At 41.7% G+C, this 17,148-nt stretch overlaps 2 protein-coding genes and 1 long non-coding RNA gene across 10 annotated transcripts in view; 1 reads left to right on the forward strand and 2 right to left on the reverse strand.

Annotated features, from left to right (window-relative positions):
* LOC118287970 (carnitine O-palmitoyltransferase 1, liver isoform) lies at positions 1-13,403 on the reverse strand. Of its 3 annotated transcripts, none has more exons than XM_035613678.2 (19): positions 13,296-13,403; positions 10,149-10,294; positions 8,836-8,975; positions 8,192-8,363; positions 7,691-7,792; positions 7,236-7,373; positions 6,950-7,027; positions 6,390-6,497; positions 5,502-5,589; positions 3,852-4,047; positions 3,563-3,751; positions 3,354-3,459; positions 3,157-3,273; positions 2,337-2,501; positions 2,108-2,236; positions 1,807-1,962; positions 1,568-1,681; positions 1,325-1,417; positions 1-951 (listed from the first exon to the last, which is right to left on the reverse strand). In XM_035613678.2, exons 2-19 carry the CDS (start codon positions 10,287-10,289, stop codon positions 826-828), a joined length of 2,358 nt encoding a protein of 785 aa, XP_035469571.1. In that variant the 5' UTR covers positions 10,290-10,294; positions 13,296-13,403; the 3' UTR covers positions 1-825. The 3 variants fall into 3 exon arrangements, with proteins under 3 accessions (XP_035469571.1, XP_035469572.1, XP_035469570.1); XM_035613679.2 differs by lacking the exon at positions 5,502-5,589 and adding an exon at positions 4,898-4,982 and having other exon boundaries at positions 13,225-13,379; XM_035613677.2 differs by having other exon boundaries at positions 13,225-13,378.
* LOC118287973 overlaps positions 13,311-17,148 on the forward strand; it is an 8,389-nt gene continuing 4,551 nt past the window's right edge. Inside the window, exons 1-2 of the long non-coding RNA XR_004785778.2 lie at positions 13,311-13,429; positions 16,620-17,116. This is a non-coding gene — a long non-coding RNA (uncharacterized LOC118287973). The remainder of the gene's footprint in view (positions 13,430-16,619; positions 17,117-17,148) is intronic.
* Positions 14,494-17,148, reverse strand: part of brsk1a (BR serine/threonine kinase 1a) — a 14,254-nt gene continuing 11,599 nt past the window's right edge. For 5 of the 6 annotated variants that reach the window (XM_047327751.1, XM_047327750.1, XM_047327754.1 and 2 more), the window contains one exon: positions 14,494-17,084. In XM_047327751.1, coding sequence (XP_047183707.1) covers positions 16,873-17,084 — 212 coding nt within the window. In that variant the 3' untranslated portion in view covers positions 14,494-16,872. The remainder of the gene's footprint in view (positions 17,085-17,148) is intronic. The other variant, XM_047327752.1, reaches the window with a different exon arrangement.

Here is a 17,148-nt window from a genome sequence, read left to right on the forward strand (position 1 = left end):
TAAGAAATACAAAACAGATTTATAGACGGCAGAGAAATAACTGGAGCTGCTTGAAATGCCTACTGACCACTGAGAGAAAAATGGATCAAAACATTACCTGTATGTACTATTTGAATTTGTTGAAAACAATTAAAGTTACTTCCTGGGTGATTTGCCACCAAATAGAACACTAAGTAAACAGGAATATTATGTTGTACAATCATGTATGTGAAAAGCAGGTTTATCCATAAGTAAACACTGAGATGTCATTGACTTCTAAAATATTGAAACACGTCTCCTGACTGTTACCACAATGCTGCATTCAGATTGTAGAAACTGGACTCACCTCAACAATTCTGCTCATTTTCTCTCCATGACGGACTCAAGATTTATCACACTTACAATAGTATTTTCAAACAAATCCTTCAGCAGATAATTAATGGTACAGAAAGTGCGGCAATCTTAATGGCGACAAAACATACCGCACTGGAATATATATTAAATTCCTCCCTGCAATTAGGAAACATTGAGAATTTCTACCTTAACTTTGAGTGGTTCACAAGAATCTAACAACGTCTTAATAATTGCTTTTTCCATTTAGGGTTCATTTTATATTCATTTTATCATTTTTTTCTGATTGTTTGACTGTTAAAACTTAACTTAACCAATAAAACGTAGTGTGCTATAATTGCACTTTTTGATTTGTTATTCTATGGACCCTTTTCTCTCTTCACACAGCTAATATAAACACACAAGTACAGATGCAAATCTGTGAAAACACCTCTTCCTTCATACCAGGTTCACCATTGAGATGTCGTTTCCACTTTTCCCACCCTCAGTAACAAGCTACAGGTCTTTCTTGAACTCGTGCCGACTCTCCCCCACTTTGCTGGGTTCTCTGTGGCTGGGGCTCAGCAGCTGTATCAGGTCGTGCAGGGCTTTTCTGATCTCGGCACCAAACTTATGGGCGTCCTTGAAGGGAAGACATAAAGTAAACAGGTTATAGTTCATCACATGAATTTAGATAATAAAAGAGACAGAGTTAAGACAAATAACTTCAAAACCTCAAGGTTTAAATAAAAAAATATCTGTACTCAAATTGCAAATATTAGGCTTGTATTGTTTAAGTACTGGTAGTGGTATCTGCCTGAAATACCCAGTGTCTGTCTCTGTAATGCTTCTTATTTTTCAGTGATCAAAACTGTATCTTGATTACCAGCGAAACATACATTTTGTTTACATAAAAAAATCCACTCCAGGGACAACAGTTCCTGTCCAGAGTTGAGGAATTTATTATGTTCACTTTCCTTTTGCAGTGTGAAAACACAACTTTCATTTGACTCACAGTGTCTGGACATGAGTGCTTGCACGAGATGTGGAAGTTAATCATGCTGTCTCCCAAAACGTAGTAGGACACCCCATAACCATCGTCAGCCACCTGAAATACATGCAGACAATATTTATCCTCGTGGTTCTTCATGAACATTAGAGCAACAGAGAAGCCCCCCGCCCAAAAAAAGAAGAAGCAAGGAATGGCACAGTTATTGTAGACAAAACTAATAATACTAGATTGTAACACAACACTGACCGGACCGAAGCCCCCTCCACAGGAGATGTACTCTGGGTGGTTGACCATGTCAAAGAGCTCCACCTGCTGGACAGGAGTCTGACTGGTGGACAGCCGCCAGGGCTCGGACAGCACCTGAAACACCCACGAGAGGACAGAGCATCAGTTTAAAGTGTAGCGGTACTTTTAAAAAGATAAATAATGAAGTGGACTGGTATGATTTGTGTGACTTAAGTGGAAAAAAAAGGAACGAAATAAACCTCTTTCAAGAAAGGAGACTCCACTCCGAGGTATTTGGAAACCACGTAGAGGCAGAAGAGGTGTCTGTCGATACCGGCTCCTGTCATAGCCAAGCGGTATAGTTGCTGGTGCTTTTCTGACGCTGAGCGGAACAAACGCCTACAAACCTCTGCTGCCTGGTGGAGAAGAGCGAGGATCGTAGCAATTAAGCATTGTCATTTGAAATGCAGACGTGAGTAACTATTAAATACTCCACCATGTATGTACTCAAACATAGCAGAAAAATTATGAAAATAATAAAAGGCAGTTCCTCGGGCTCACCTCTCCGCCTTCCAGCGCTCGGACGAAGGCGGAGCTCTCGCTGGTACAGGAGCGAACAGTCTCGGTCCTGCCCTCCCTGAACAGACGGGTCATGGAGGCTTCGTACGTCAGACAGAACGTCCTCCGGTTCTGGGAACGCACAAAAACTCGTATGCATGTCTTTGATGCCCTTGTGCTGATCATGTGTGTTTCCGCATGTGTTTGTGAAATACTTTGGTGAGAGACTCACCCTGTAGTAGGCCAGCTGCAGAGCCATTTGAACGAAGGCATCTGGACTGACTCGACACCTCTTCACCCTGCCTTTGCCAAAGTCTTTGAAGGATAAAACGTGGAAGTCCAAGTCATCGGCGAGGGCCTGGGCCACCGTCAGGGACTGGGAGATCTGCTCCTCACACTGAGACAGACACAAACGGTTAATGTCAAGCTTTCAAAACATAAGCCATACATCCTTTGTGTTGGAGATAATGACCCAGCTTTAACCATGCCGTTTTACAAACCACATGAATTTGAATGTGTAATATACTGTAAGTATCATCAAGCTAAACCAAAATAACCTGTCACTGACATATTACAAGTACAATGTGTACAATGTGTATACAAATTAAACAAATTAAGTTAAAAAAATTTTTTGCAATTATTTAACTATAATAGTTAATAGAATTCTCCTGTAAACTGAGGTATTTTCCACAGAAAGAAAGGCCCAGCAATACAGGCAAAAGAAAATTGTGATCCAAACACACACTGGAATAATAATTATAACACGAACGATACGAATGATGTGCCTTGATGCCATATTTGTAGTGATACTACCATCACCCCATGATGCTGTGAAAGACAAATCCACAGTAAACAAAATAACAGACGTTTGCATGCAACAGTACCTGTTTCAAATTTGAATATTTGAGGCGGGCTGGATTGTGATCTCATGGTTTCACTATAAGCATCATATAAATGATGATGTTCACAGTACATGCATCACTTCATCTTCTTGATGCATGTAAGCCAATATGGGAAGAACCTGTTGTTTAATGTGTGATTGGATGACTAACTTCAGGAGCGATTTCCCAGTTCAGCTTCTGTGGTCGGGGTAGTGATGAATCCACTTCTCCTTTGCAGTGACCCTCTGCGTTGTAGCCCAGCTGGAAGCAGTCAGTGGCCAAGGTGTACTGAAAACGCACCGCAATCTGAAGTGAGAGATGGCGACAGTGTTTCGACCCACTGTACGTTTCACTGTCTTGTTCCTTACCTCCCACAAGTGAGCCACCACTGGTGCATCGGCCCACGAGTGCTCTGCGTTTATGCCGGTCTTTCCATTCTTGAAGTAAACTACTGAAAAGGACTTGTCAAACCACCTGCATGACCACGCAAGATAATGACCGTCATGATTACAGCAATACAGCACAAACTAGTTATTGAGTTGGCTCAAAGTGAGTGATCAGTAAAGTGTCAACTGACCTGTCGTAACATTTCCCATGCAACAAGGACTTGGCATATCGATCTAAACTGGCCTCGGGGTCGTCTCCCAGCATGCCCTGTTCGTCGTCGTCCAGGGTCACGAAGAAGGCGGCTCTCTCGATGCAGTCCAAAGAGCGCTTATTGACCCCGCTGCCGAAATGCTTCTTCCTGGCTTGAGCCCATGGAATTCTGGGAAACATTTCAGAGGAAACCAATGACATTAACATCCAAGGATGTAGCGTTCTGTGTGGTCCAAGTGATTTGGTCAGTTGAGGCTTGTCAAGCTGACCTGTCTCCAGCGGTCAGGGCCCCGAGTTTGGCCTCTCCTTTGGAAGGAGGTGACGTGTCATCGAGGATCCTCTGAATTTGGAATTCGATCTCCCTGGGGGACAGGAGTCTGCCTGCCTGGTATACCCTCAGGCGAAAGTAGCGACCCCTGTGGTAAACCACTATGTAGTCACTGTCCTGCCAATGTTGCACAGAGTCTTTGGATATAAAAGAAAGTGAAAGAGTGAAGAGTGAAAAGGCAGGGGAGAAAAATAATTAATATTTTGCTATTGAGTCAAAGGCACAAAAACCAGCAACAGTTTAACTTTGCCCACTGACTTTAGTTGAGGTGCCCATCATGACTTTCATTTCACTCCAGAGATGTTGCTCATTGGCCACAAACAGAAAACTATATTTGTACTGGACATTTCCAGGTAAAATATGTTTGAACATAAAACTTCTTGTAAAACTCCCTGCATCACTTTCCACTGGATAAAAGTTAGATGAACAACAAATGTCGCTTTAAAAAAACAGTTGCCAGGCAGAAGCGCAGGGATGTTAGGTGGAGTGACATGGGACTCAAACAATCATCTTCAAAAGACGACCAACCTGAGTGATTAAGGCCTGAACCAGATGCAAACAACTGGCTCACACTTGACTGTACTAAATTCAGATTGAACAGTGGAGCATGTTCAACTTCACACTACAACTCCATCAGGTCTGTGTTGATGGCCTATATGTTCCCAGGAAGGTGAAAATTAATTTAAAGGAAAGCCTAAGGCTGGAGGAATGAAAACATGCTGTAGGAGGAATGAGTGAGTAAAGATTAGTGATGGAACACTGAGCGCAAGGATGCAAACAGCGTTTCTTTACATTTGTGGTTTCTGATTTTAAATGACTGAGAGATTATTAACTGAGTTTATATGAGACAGTGCAGTGGGTTTTTATGTCAGATTATAAAAGATACACAGTAACAATGATAAGCACATTTCTATTGTTATACTGGTTTTGGCATTTAGAGATCTAAAACTGGGACTGGGCCACTTGAGTCAAAAATATTAATACTACCTGTGAGTGTTCCAGGGATTCGACAAGTGTCAAACATCCGCTCAAACTGATAGGAGCAGCAGGGAACTGCAGACCTCAACAACCACTGAGCAGGATAAAGAATGATGGGCCAAGTACAAACACAAACGAATGGGCAGGAAAGAGAGGAAACAAAAGGGGATACAAAAATAAAGGAGTGTCAGGATGAAGAAACAAGGGTCAAAAGAAAACAAAAAAAATGAGTGGGAAGAAGAAAAGAGACATTAGTTAGAGACAGGACCTTACCAGAGACCCAGACAGACCTGAGGTGAGACCAGAAGGCAAGATGAGACAGATGAGAGATGACAGGGTGGACTGTACTGCTGCAGGAGACTATACACACTCACATATACACACGCATATTGGTTCTCACACAATTTTTCTATACCGCGCTTCAACTCCAGAGGGTTCAGACATCTTCAGTGTGCCTCATCATCATCTAAAGCCGTGGTGTTAGCATCACTCACTTTGAAGTCCTTCAGATCAGTTCAGGCAATAGCATGTATCATACGGTACATCAGCACTGTGTCAAACACCACGTTGCCACAGTGTGCGTCTATGTGCGTGTACATGTCAGTCTCTTTACCCGTCTCCTCTCCAGGAGTGCGTGCGGTGTTGAATATCCTCTCACACTGAGCTGCACACAGAGGAATGACAGTGCCGGGTATACGACTCTGGGAAACATAGACGAGAGGACGAAGGCAAAAAGCATAGGGAGAAAAACAGAGGAGAGCAGTGGAGGGAAATGTAAGTCAAGCATTTTTTTTTTTTTTTAAAGAGGGAGAGGAAAATAAAGAGAAATCAAGCGAAGCAAGTAGAGGTTGAAAAGAGGTCAACAAGAGGGGATGAGAAATGAGCTTGGTATGAGAACATGAGGGAAATGTCTATAAATGAATGAGGATGCACATGATATCTACCATAAACAGTCCAGACAAACAAACACAGAAGGACGCATGTTACTCACACAATCAAAACACATCCTGATCACCTCATAGGTCAATTAGGATTTTAAGGATTATTAACCGCTAACGTAATATTCTGTGGTTCCAAAAATAAATGTTCCAATCTCAAAAAATTTCAGACATTTGATCAAGTCTTTGGTTGCCATAGCACAGAGACATGAGAGTCTCTATAGCTGCTTTCAGACATGCACTTAAGTACGGACATTTTCCTGAACTTCTCCTGACAGCCCCCTTAGTAAAATTTCCAAATATTGTGAGTTCATGTGAGAAAAACAGCAGCAATATCTCCAAAAGATTCACAGCAGCGAGGGATTGGGCGTGTTGGTGACAGTTAACAAGCACACTGCTTTCCCTAGTGAACTAACGCCACAGAATGTTCCGGAAATTTTCCTGGACAATCTCTGGCCGCCTGTCAAAGGCAAACTCCAGAAAATGTCCGGACCCAATTTTTTCTGAGAACAGATAATGTATATGAAGCAGGCTGAAGGGGATTGAGTGGTGGCAAAACTTACAGGTTTAATCTCCTCTCTGTTGAGTTTGCGACGGTACAGGAAGAATGCGTGGATGCTGTTGCCTGCCCGGGCCGCCTGAATGGGTGTGGGCGTCACGTACAAGAAGTCCTGGCGAGAGAACAAACAGATAACAGGAAGTCAGGAGCAGGATATCGTCCAAACATAATGATGCATGTGCACACCTTGGATTAAAAGATACTGTTGCAATTGTGCTCTGGATTAGCTGTTTATTAGTTAATAATTAGCAATGTATCTATTTTAGTCCCAATAATTGCTGTCAACAGAATAATATAAAATCATTGATGTATGGAGCTGTTGGGAGAAACATTACACACACACACACACACACACACACACACACACACACAAAGCACAAAAACTGTGACAAACAATTATATCCACTATTTTTCCCTCCCAACAGTTGCCCACAAAGGACTCACAGAATAATTTCATTAATATCTCAAAGGTCATTGAGCATCATAAATTCAGCGGTGAGGCGCTGGTACAAATACACCTTTGATATGTCAAAACTTGGCGAGGAAAAAGGGGGATTTACATACCATACCATAGTAGTTACTGTTGACCATGAGCGGGCTTCGTCCTCGCAGGTAGACGTATTCCTCCCACCAATCACTGACCTACAGTAAAACACATAAAAAACTATCTCAGAGAGAAAGCTAGTATCGCAGCCAACTGGCAGTCACTTCACTTGCATATTCAGTCAGGATGAATAATTCAAACCACAGAACCTCACAAAGAAATGCATTGTTAATGGAATTTTTGATTTCCTTTGGACATTGAAGAGCCAGACTTACTGTTACGAGAGTGTTGTGGTCAAGCACTTACGTAGTTTGATGCCCAGAGAGCTTTGAGTTTGAGGTACCACTGCAGGCGGTTACCGAGGCTGCTCTCAAACTCTGTGGCCAGCTGTGTCATACGCTCATACTGCGAGTCATCCGTCAGCGGACGCACGGACTCCAAGTACTAAACACGAGAAAAACAATATGTTAAATCAGCCAAAATTCAACAGATAGAAAATAACCAACAGGATAACAACCACTCTAACTCTTCTGAAACCGTCTCTCTTCTCCAGTCTATCTTCTCTCATCTGTCAAATATCTCCACGTATACAAAGGTGGATATCTTGTATATATACAAGTTTCCCAACAAGCTTTTATCCTTTGGTGCAACACAGGCTGAAATGGGTGAGTGTGAGAAAGCGATCCACTTGGTTTTTTTACGGTCAGTGATCATTTGTTTCTCTGCGTTTGTCATTTGCTCTGCTTCACGCGACATCTCACCCTCTTGACTGTGTCCTTGACAGTGGGCACAGGCAGGTTTGGCAGTGATCCCTGGTAGCTGTAGAGAAGAGGCTTCCTGCCAGAAAAGATCCGCACCAGCGCCTGGCACAGGCATACAAGCACATAAACACTCAAGGACATACTTCTACAGAATATCATATAGCATTAAGATAAAGGTGATATGAAAACAGCCCTTGTAGCAATTTTTTTTCTTCTATTTTCTACTTTTTTATCTCTTTACAGTAGATATTTTCTGACTAACAGGGCGACATGTAAACAGTGTTTCTTGTAGCATAAAACATTTTGTAATATGTGTGTCAAAACTATTTTGCGACTATTAAAAACCAAATATGACAGTAAAAACAAATAGGATGAGCTTTAGATTACATAAAACTAAACTTGCTGAATTTTTACCAAAAGCATACGAGTGAGTTACTATTCAGAAGAAGATCGCAGCACTAAGGAACAGGTGTAGTTGAAAAGCGTAAAAACAACACTGACCACCCAGACTTTGGTGGTGGTGGACATTTTGCCGTGTTGCTCAAACATCCAGCGGTGGTAGGAGAGGAGCTGCTTGAGGCACAGGCGCATGGTGAAGATGAGCAAGAGCCATAGCATGGTGCTGAAGAGCACCGCGGACACCACCGCCTGGCACTGGGTACTCATCGACTGGCTGGGAATGGTGGGAGTAGTTGGACAGATGGGGTGTGGGGTTGGGTGGCAAGAGAAAAGACACATAAGGATGGATTGGAGGAGAAACAGCAACATTTAATAGCAATATCACAATATCACTTCACTTTAAAAATGAAATTAAAACCAGTTTTATGTGAGGGTAACAGGAGGAGAGAGAAAGGTTCAAAGAGAGACAAAGAGAAATATATCACAGAAGACTATGAAGGAAAAATGGGAAGGGTGTGGTGGATGTAAACCACACTTAAAGTGTCAGTAAGCGATTTTGGAGAAAGATTGATTGTTGTTGATTTTTTGACTTCACTGGTCAAATTGCTTACTGCCGCTTTAAGATGTCCTACTTATACTGCAAACTGTCCTCTTTATGACACAATATACAACTGGGGAAAGGCGTCCAGTGAATCACACGATTTATCATTAACTTTTAAAAGTAAATCGTCATGAGATGCGTTTACCTGACTGGTAAGTGCTCCTGTATCTTGGCTATGAGGCCCATGGAGGGGTCGGACCGAGTGTACATGGTAGCCAGGATCGCTATGACCACAAAAAGCCATGAGGAGGGGCTAGCAGGATAGACCCCAGTTATCACACTGTTCTGTTGAGGTCAGAGCAGAAAGGTAGACTTGAATCCCATTCTTCCCGTTTACCATCAGCACATTAACATGCACACTGAAAATTCCGTTATGATTAGATTGAGTTAAGAACTGTTATTACCCTGCGTGACTGTGTTTGCGCCCCTTGTCTCTGTGTGTGTACAAAATAACTCAACAACGCATGGACGGATTTTTACCAAACTAGTTGGAATATTACTTGGAAGAGTATCTGCATATAAAGGGTCGGTCAAATGTCAGGGTCAAGAAAAATAGTGTCCAGAAAAAACATTCTCCAAGGTATCTCAGCAAATAATAGAGAGACAATCAAAAGCTTATATTGATCAGAAAATTATTCCCCATCATATGACATCATACACATTTACAGCTTATTTAGATGAACCAATCCTTCTTATTATACAGATGATGTAATTATGAAAAGGAATTATTACAATCTAAAAAGGTTGGCATTGCCTGAGTGGGGTATATGCAGTGTGTGCAGGATATCCATCGCCCCACTGTTGCTTTTCATTCTGATTGTTTTTAAGAGCCCATGTTATGCTCTTCGGGTTTTCGCTTTCCTTCAGCAGGTCATGTGAAGTTACAAAGGCCAAAGGTCAAAGTCCATGTCAAAGAGCCCTTCTCTCCCACAGACAACACTGGTCCTGAAGTGGCTGAAACGCCTTGTTTGCATTCCTGACTTTTTCAAGTGTCTACGTCACGGAAAAAAATTGAACATGCCAGCAACCTGTTTACAAGGATATACAACATTTGAGTGAATGGGCAAGTATCCTGTTAAGTGTGTCAAGTTCCACTTTGTGGGTTTATTTGTTATTTGCATGTTATTTGTACAGTACAAAGAAACACAAAATTGATTTCCCTGGGTTAGTAAAAAATCTATGATTTCGCACTCACCACCTACAGATCAGAAAAGCAAACAAACCTAAGATGAGTAGAATGAACAACATGAAGACAATAATATGGACAAACACACTGAACGGTGTACTTCCACAACGTGTAACTCTGACGCAGATGCAAGTGCTGACGTGCCGAGTGGAGGATCAGCAAGTACTAATTAAAGGGCACATTGGAAGCATGGCCGCGATTTTTACTGAAGGTTTTGGGAGGCAAACACAGGGTGTGCGTTTGAACAAACGAGAAGGAAGGAGTGGACATACCTTAAGTCTTATGATACGCTTCTTCCAGGAGCGCACACCCGAGAGGTAGATCTCAGTGAGAGCCTGGTGGGACAGCTGCAGATCGATGCCCTCTGGCGTCACAGTGAACTGGAAGGCCACTGCCTGGTGGGCTTCTGCCATGATTACTGGGAGGGACAGAAGGCGAGACAGTGAACAAGAGAGAGAATAAGAGAGGCTTTCTTTAACTGACCATTAAAATAGCCAGTCAATAACCTAAAGGCAAACGTGTCACCGAGGCAACAGTCAATCCTCCTTCCTTTAAAACAGTAAACTCCTTCTGCTGGTCTAAGAAAAGGTAAACCTATATGCAGAACAGAATGAGGTGTAAACAACCTGGATAGAAAGATTTCTATAGAATCTTAACATTAACACAAATAAGAAAACATACTATGTAGAAAACATATAATGGAGAAAAAAATAAAATATAACACTAAGCTTTCTGGTTATCAGTAGTGGTTTATAATCCAGCATCTCTTCTACTGACAAACGAAAACGATTATACAAATTCTACATTACCTGTTTTATGATTAGTGCATTTACACTGTTTTTAAAAAATATACTTTTTTATAAATGTTTTTTTATGTTTTGGCTTTTTTAAATGTTTTCTCACGCTTCTTATCTGTACTTTTTATGTGTCTTTGTAGCACACTGAATGACCTCTGTGTATAATAATGCATACAGCTTGGCTCATGTGCATCAATGTGGCCCAGTATGCCCCGCTAGTCAACATTTAGAATTCAATATGTAATCAAAAAAATCCACATCAACTACAGTTTACCATCATGCATTTGTCCTGAACTGTAGCTGAACCTTGCATTAGAAACTGTTTTATCTTTGCCTGGACTGATCTGGTCCCCACTTTCTGCTGGGAAGCTCAACTGTCATTCTGTGCATGTGCATATGAAACGCCTGTTGCAATTTATAAACTGTTGCCCGATGGTGTTTATGAAACGTAATAAATTGTTGTATTTTCAATCACATACAGATCAAGAGATGTACTGCCGACATTAGTTAGAAATCAGACTTAATGTTTCTGATATTTGGTGACACCAAACATGGACAGGAGAATTGTTTTCTTCCGCTTCATTCTCGGGGAAATTGTAAATAGTGACACCTTTATTGACACAGGGTGAGGGAAAAAAGCCCTGCCTGCTCCTCAAAGTGTGCAGTGTAAGCTTGCATTGTTTATGTGTCCTTAAAAATGCAGAGTCAGCTTTAAAATTGAAAGTAACCGGGGAAAGCCCTGCACAATCACATCAGCACTGATGTGATTGGATTTTATTTGTTGAGTTTGGGGCATTGCTTCTCTCCACAAAGGGAATTGATTTTCCTCCACAAATAGGCTATGGACGATGCCCTGAGGTTAAGTCACTCTGACACTGGACTGCAACCCTGTGGAGGCCACACACACACAAACACACATTATTCTGTCATTATCCCCGATTCTCGGTGAGGTTGATCTGATCGACACAGACGTGCCTGTGCCTAAAGACTAGCAGCAGCTTCCTTTCAATGCCAAAACAGACACGTCTGCTCAGTTCAGCACTGACCACAGACGCAGAGGAGTTGCTCGATCAAACACTGGTTCAAATATCCCGTTGACTGCAATAAATGTCTTTGATAGGTCAGTGTGCACCAACAGTAAGGTAATCCTTTGTATCTCTGCCACTGTGATTCCCAATTCCCTTTGTGGTGATATTATTACAGCTGCTTGGTAAAATTTTTCATTTAATTTGTGATTTGTGATTCTCCTTCCATGCTTGCCTCAGTAAAATGAGGCTACATTAAAAAAAAAAAATCATTTGTGGACCTTGAAAAGACCAAGTTTAATCTTGTCGCTGCTTTAAATCCGTATGCTAAGGGATTCATTCATTGAACGTCTCCAGTTCACACCAGAAGCCACATTTGACCAGTTTGATAACATGTGATCATAGTCCTAACATTGAATCTCACACTGAAAGCTTTGGGGTTTTATTTCAAAAATTGACCCGTAACAATAAGGACTCCTCATAACATGAAATGTCTGTTAAAAGCCTGACACCCTCAAGTAGGGCACTTCTGGGCAAACTCTGTTCAGCTCTTTAAAGTGAAGGTCCCAAAGTATAAAGCTTTAATAAGACCACTATCAATTTAAAAAAATCAAATATCTTATCAAATTTTATGCCCCTTTCAGATCCACTGAGCTATTATTAAGTTCACTGAAACAATTTGTAACTTGGGAAACACACATATTAATATATCTGCACACGCACACACACACACATATATGCACATATATGCACATATATATACATATACACACTCACATGCATACACACATGTGCATGCAAATATAATATTCTCCTACAATGGAGTAATGCAGTGTGCAGTAGAATATAAATAATAATAACTTTATTACAACACATATTTTCACACAGACAAACACACACACACACACACACACACGATTCCACCTTAACAGCAGTCAGACGTTCCTCTGAGCCACGGTTAGCCAGTGTCTCATTAGAGAGAGATAGAGAGACAGAGAGAGAGAGAGAGAGAGAGAGAGAGAGAGAAAGCTCCGTTATAACTCAGCTAACTTAGCTTGAATTGTACATTTTACTCAGCACAATGTAACGTCAATAACAATCGCATAACCGTGAAAGCGTGGAAAAAAAATTCAGCAGTAATAACAGTGATATATTAATATTTACAGCTATATTTCATAGCAGCATTTAAGCATTTGTGCACACTCCAGTGTGAGGCTTTATGCAACACTTAACGGACGGTAGCGCTCAGCTGACGTTCAACTGCACTACGTTTGAAAATTGACGCTGGCTGATGCTAGTGCTGCTAGCCGAGCGCCCAGCCCATTATGTGGCTAGCTACACACAGACACACACACACCATGAGAGACACACACACACACACACACAAACACCATGACACACAGAGACACACACACACACACACGAACACCATGAGAGATACACACACACACACTTAGCGGCCGCTGACGGAGAGATGCGACCGGTTGTATGTTCGCCGCGACGCCGTCAGGAGCATGTTAGCATACCTGTGTTTGTTGTTGTTAGCGGCGCGACAAATGTCGACGACGGTCCCGAGATGCGGGGAATCGACTGTTACCTCCGGACGTCGATCAAGTGGCCGACCCTCCTCCTCCTCCTCCTCTTCCTCTCTCCTCTTCCCTCGACCGATCCACTGTGCTACAGGCGCTCGCCCGCACGGAGCCTTCAGGGACTGTCGGGAAGTCTGAACTTGTGAGTTGTCATGGCTGTAAGAAGACCATAACCAAAAACTAACGAATTTCTATGGAATACGCAGTGTTTGTCATAGGTGGGGACTGAGCGAGGATCCAATAAAATATGCTGGGATTATCATTAGTGTTATTATGGTCCGCCGTAAAAAAATAAATCTCATTTTTGAGGGGCTAAAGGTGGTGGGGGGGAAAAACTGGCAGAAATCAGTTAGGCACGTGCAATTATAGCAAAAGATATATATATATATGTGTGTGTGTGTAAACAAAACAAAAGCCTCTTGGAGCCATGCCCCAAACCAACAGGTCAGACATTTTTAATTTATGTTGAAGGTAAATAAGTAAAATGTGCCTGTACAAACTTCTCCCAGAGAATGAATCAGATCAACATCTCTGTCAACAAATCAAATCTATACACCTCCACACTGCTAAACTGAGAAGCCTTGGAGTTGTTGTTGAACAGCGTGTCCATGGGGGCATGATGAACTTCGATGTTGGTTTCCCTATGAAACAGGAAATTGTTGTGACTCGAATGTGTTGTCCAATTTCCCCTGAACTGTACATTGCCAGAGACCGATCAACGCAGCAGCTTTAAATTTTCATGAATGTTCATGAATAAATCACTGGCACAGTTTTCCCCTTTTTCCTAGTTTGATTAAAGAAAATATACTGTCATTCTTTTCTTGTTACACTTGCCAATTTTAAATTTACTGTCGTGAGTGAAGCCATTCACACGTGTAGTCCTGACAGGGGAAGAGCATTGATATTCTGCTGGAGCTTTCAACCTCTTTTCCTCTGCAGTCGTGTTATGGTGGTTTTCTGATGTGGATGAGTTCAACCCATCCGTCACAATGAGAGGTTGAAAGCTCCAGGAAAACTCACATTAAACACTATTTTGTTTCCTTTTTTCAAGTTCAAAGATTAACTTTTGTTTATTGAGCTATTTTGCCTGATATTAGTGATTCAGGTCCATGTTATCATTTATATCATCTTCCAGCAAGGTAAAAGAAACAGCAATGTAAAATTAACAGACACTATTTAAACCCAGGAATTAAATACACACACACACATGAACTTAGGGTTTATTATTGGAACGATAACAATAAGGTGGATCTCTCTTTATTTTGACCATCAATTCAACCATAATTGTTCTTTTTATCACAGGCAATAGTTATAATAGTGCACTTTTTAATATTTAAATTATGATACAGACATTTCTTTTTTTTTTAAACACCTTATTCTACTGACCCTTATGAATGGAGAATAGTTTACAATCTTAGCCAGAGTTGGGCCAATGAAAGTGAAGGTGATGTGGTGAGGAAATAGATGAAACTGATGATCGTGGGCAATCATTAAGTGTGTACGGACAGTGAGGCAAACAACTTGGTACAGTTTCTCTTGTGATGATGGCTACACAACAGGTAAAGAGGCAGACAGACAGGCCAAAGGGACAAGGCATAAAGATGAAGCGAATTAGCAAGCATTCAATGCACGAGAGAAATTATGTAGCTGTTAGGGTTTGGCAATGTTAATGAATTTATATATTCTTGGGTCAGGCAAAATCTCTCTGTATCCACCCAGCGGCCACAACGTTTTCAGCTCACTCTTAGTCAGCCATCATCCGCCCGTCTCACACATTCCAGTGACCAGGGATAAGCATGAGAAGAGAGACGAGAGCTGTAAACAGAGATCACCGCAGCAGATCGGCCAGTGCTGCCATCAAACAAGTCGTTCTTTTGCATGGAAAAATAAATAAATAAGAGTGTGAAATGAAATAGAACAGGCTTCTTGAATGGGCTCTTGATATAGTTTTAAAAAAAAAATCTAATTTGTAAAAAATAAATGACTCAAACGTTCACATGACCAAAAAAAACATAAATAGATAAATAAAAATAAATAAATAGATGGATCAACAAGAGGGCGAAAAAAAAACACCATTAGAATAAACAACTGTAGCACTGCGTAGCTCTGAAAACGATCCGCATTTTTGTTGCATATTGTGCTGTATGGAAGACTGGTGATGAACATCGACTATTTTGATAGAGTACTGGAGTAACACGTGACCGTCCGAGTTGCTACGTCTGCTTGCCGAATGGTGCGACTCAGTGCTGAGCGTGCGTGTGGTGATGGACTACTTGGCTTGTTGGTGAACACTGACGTGAGGCGCATGGGGTTAGGAGACGCTTTGCTTGCTTCCCATTCTGAAGTCCTCTTCAACAAGGAATTGACATTGCAAGCCTTCGAAGTCCAGCATTGTGAAAATGTCCGATGATGAAGATTTTTTCTCCTTTTAATTTGATATTTTTCGGAGTCAGAGTATGAATACTATGGCAATAGGAGACAAGCTCGACAAGAAAGGTGGCCTCTGTTTGATCCGCAGCACAAACAGCTGTGATGAGGTACATGGAACTATTCACGCATAGTGTTTTTTCTTTTCTTCATATAGTTATGTTCATATTTCTGTTGAAAATCAAAAATACTTTTCTTCAGAGCAACACGGGTTCAATGCGTAAATCTTAGATGCATTGTTTCATATTGTCTCTGAGCAGAAAGAAATCAAAAACCATTTAACTTGAAACAAAAACTCCTGCCAAAAAGCAACCGGTCAGCTTCCCCTTGCTAACACTGCAGTGTTTACTGCAATTACTGTGCATCTTCAAAAGAATTATGTTAACATAAATAAATCAAACGAAATAAAAATATATATATACTTTTTTCACATTCACTTACTTAGCTTACTTAGTTGGTTTTCTTTGACTCAGGAGAAGACACTGCTGGAGTTCCAGCGTGTCGTTTCTCATGAGAAATTCAGGACCTTTTGTTCGGCTTGTCAGCGCTCACTCAAGTGGGAGCAGGTTTCCAACGTTTCGGGTTCGTCTGCAGAGATGCATCTACGTGTCTTTCCGTACGGACTGGTACTTGCACATTGCTTGATAGTGATATGAGCGCACTGCTTAATTTAAAAAGTAATCTTGAGAACCGTAATGAGACTATCATTTCTTTTTGGTGTCAGATACTGTGTTACAATGATATGGTAGCCTATCTGATCATGTCAGCATCCTTTAGCAGGCTGAGTTGCTAACTGGCATGCATATTAGCACTTCAAAATTCCTGGTTGGATCTGTGAAGCTGTATCTATGATGGACACCAAACTGCTCATTCACATAGTAATTGTTTTTTTCTTTTCGTTATAGGGTGATTCCCTTACACTGCTTTTCATTTAAGGGAAGGAATCCTGGTGATCCAAAAAGATCAAGAGAATGACGAGTTGGCAAAAAAAACAAGATGGGGAAAGGCTCAATCTTTGCTATGGTCACGCACCTTCATTAAATTAGTCAAGGAAGAATAGGAGTAGCTCATGGCTTGCAGGGATATGTTGGGATGAAGTTACACTGTCTTCTTTCCGGTGTAATTCAGGCATCCTGCTGCATGGTCTCACTTTCTATCCTATGGTTGGGACTGGGTTCCGTTGGAGGAGAGCAGTCTGGTTCTCTCTTTTGCCGAGCCTCTGCGCTGCAGAACTCCCCCGCTGCCTCCTATGCCTCCGCCATCTGTTCGGTCGCCCCACTCGCACCTGTCGCCCCCGCCCTCGGAGCGCCTCGAGTTTTGGCGGGTGGGGGTCCCATGGGGCCGGCCGTTCTTCTCATCTGGGAAGGGATCTGTAGAGGAGGACAAGAGAGTCACACTTCAGGTAAACAAGCTACCGTGCCTAAAAATGTTGGT

Source organism: Scophthalmus maximus, chromosome 16 (genome assembly GCF_022379125.1).
Source record: "Scophthalmus maximus strain ysfricsl-2021 chromosome 16, ASM2237912v1, whole genome shotgun sequence".
Classification (NCBI taxonomy): Eukaryota; Metazoa; Chordata; class Actinopteri; order Pleuronectiformes; family Scophthalmidae; genus Scophthalmus; species Scophthalmus maximus.

Bases quoted from the DNA above. Each gene is read 5' to 3' on its own strand.
- LOC118287970 (XM_035613678.2), bottom strand. From the start codon at position 10,289: ATGGCAGAAGCCCACCAGGCAGTGGCCTTCCAGTTCACTGTGACGCCA. The intron at 8,364-8,835 runs GTAAACGCATCT...CACCATTCCCAG, and splicing joins CAGGAGCACTTACCAGTCAG to CCAGTCGATGAGTACCCAGT. The intron at 952-1,324 runs GTGAGTCAAATG...CTTCCCTTCAAG, and splicing joins AGCACTCATGTCCAGACACT to GACGCCCATAAGTTTGGTGC.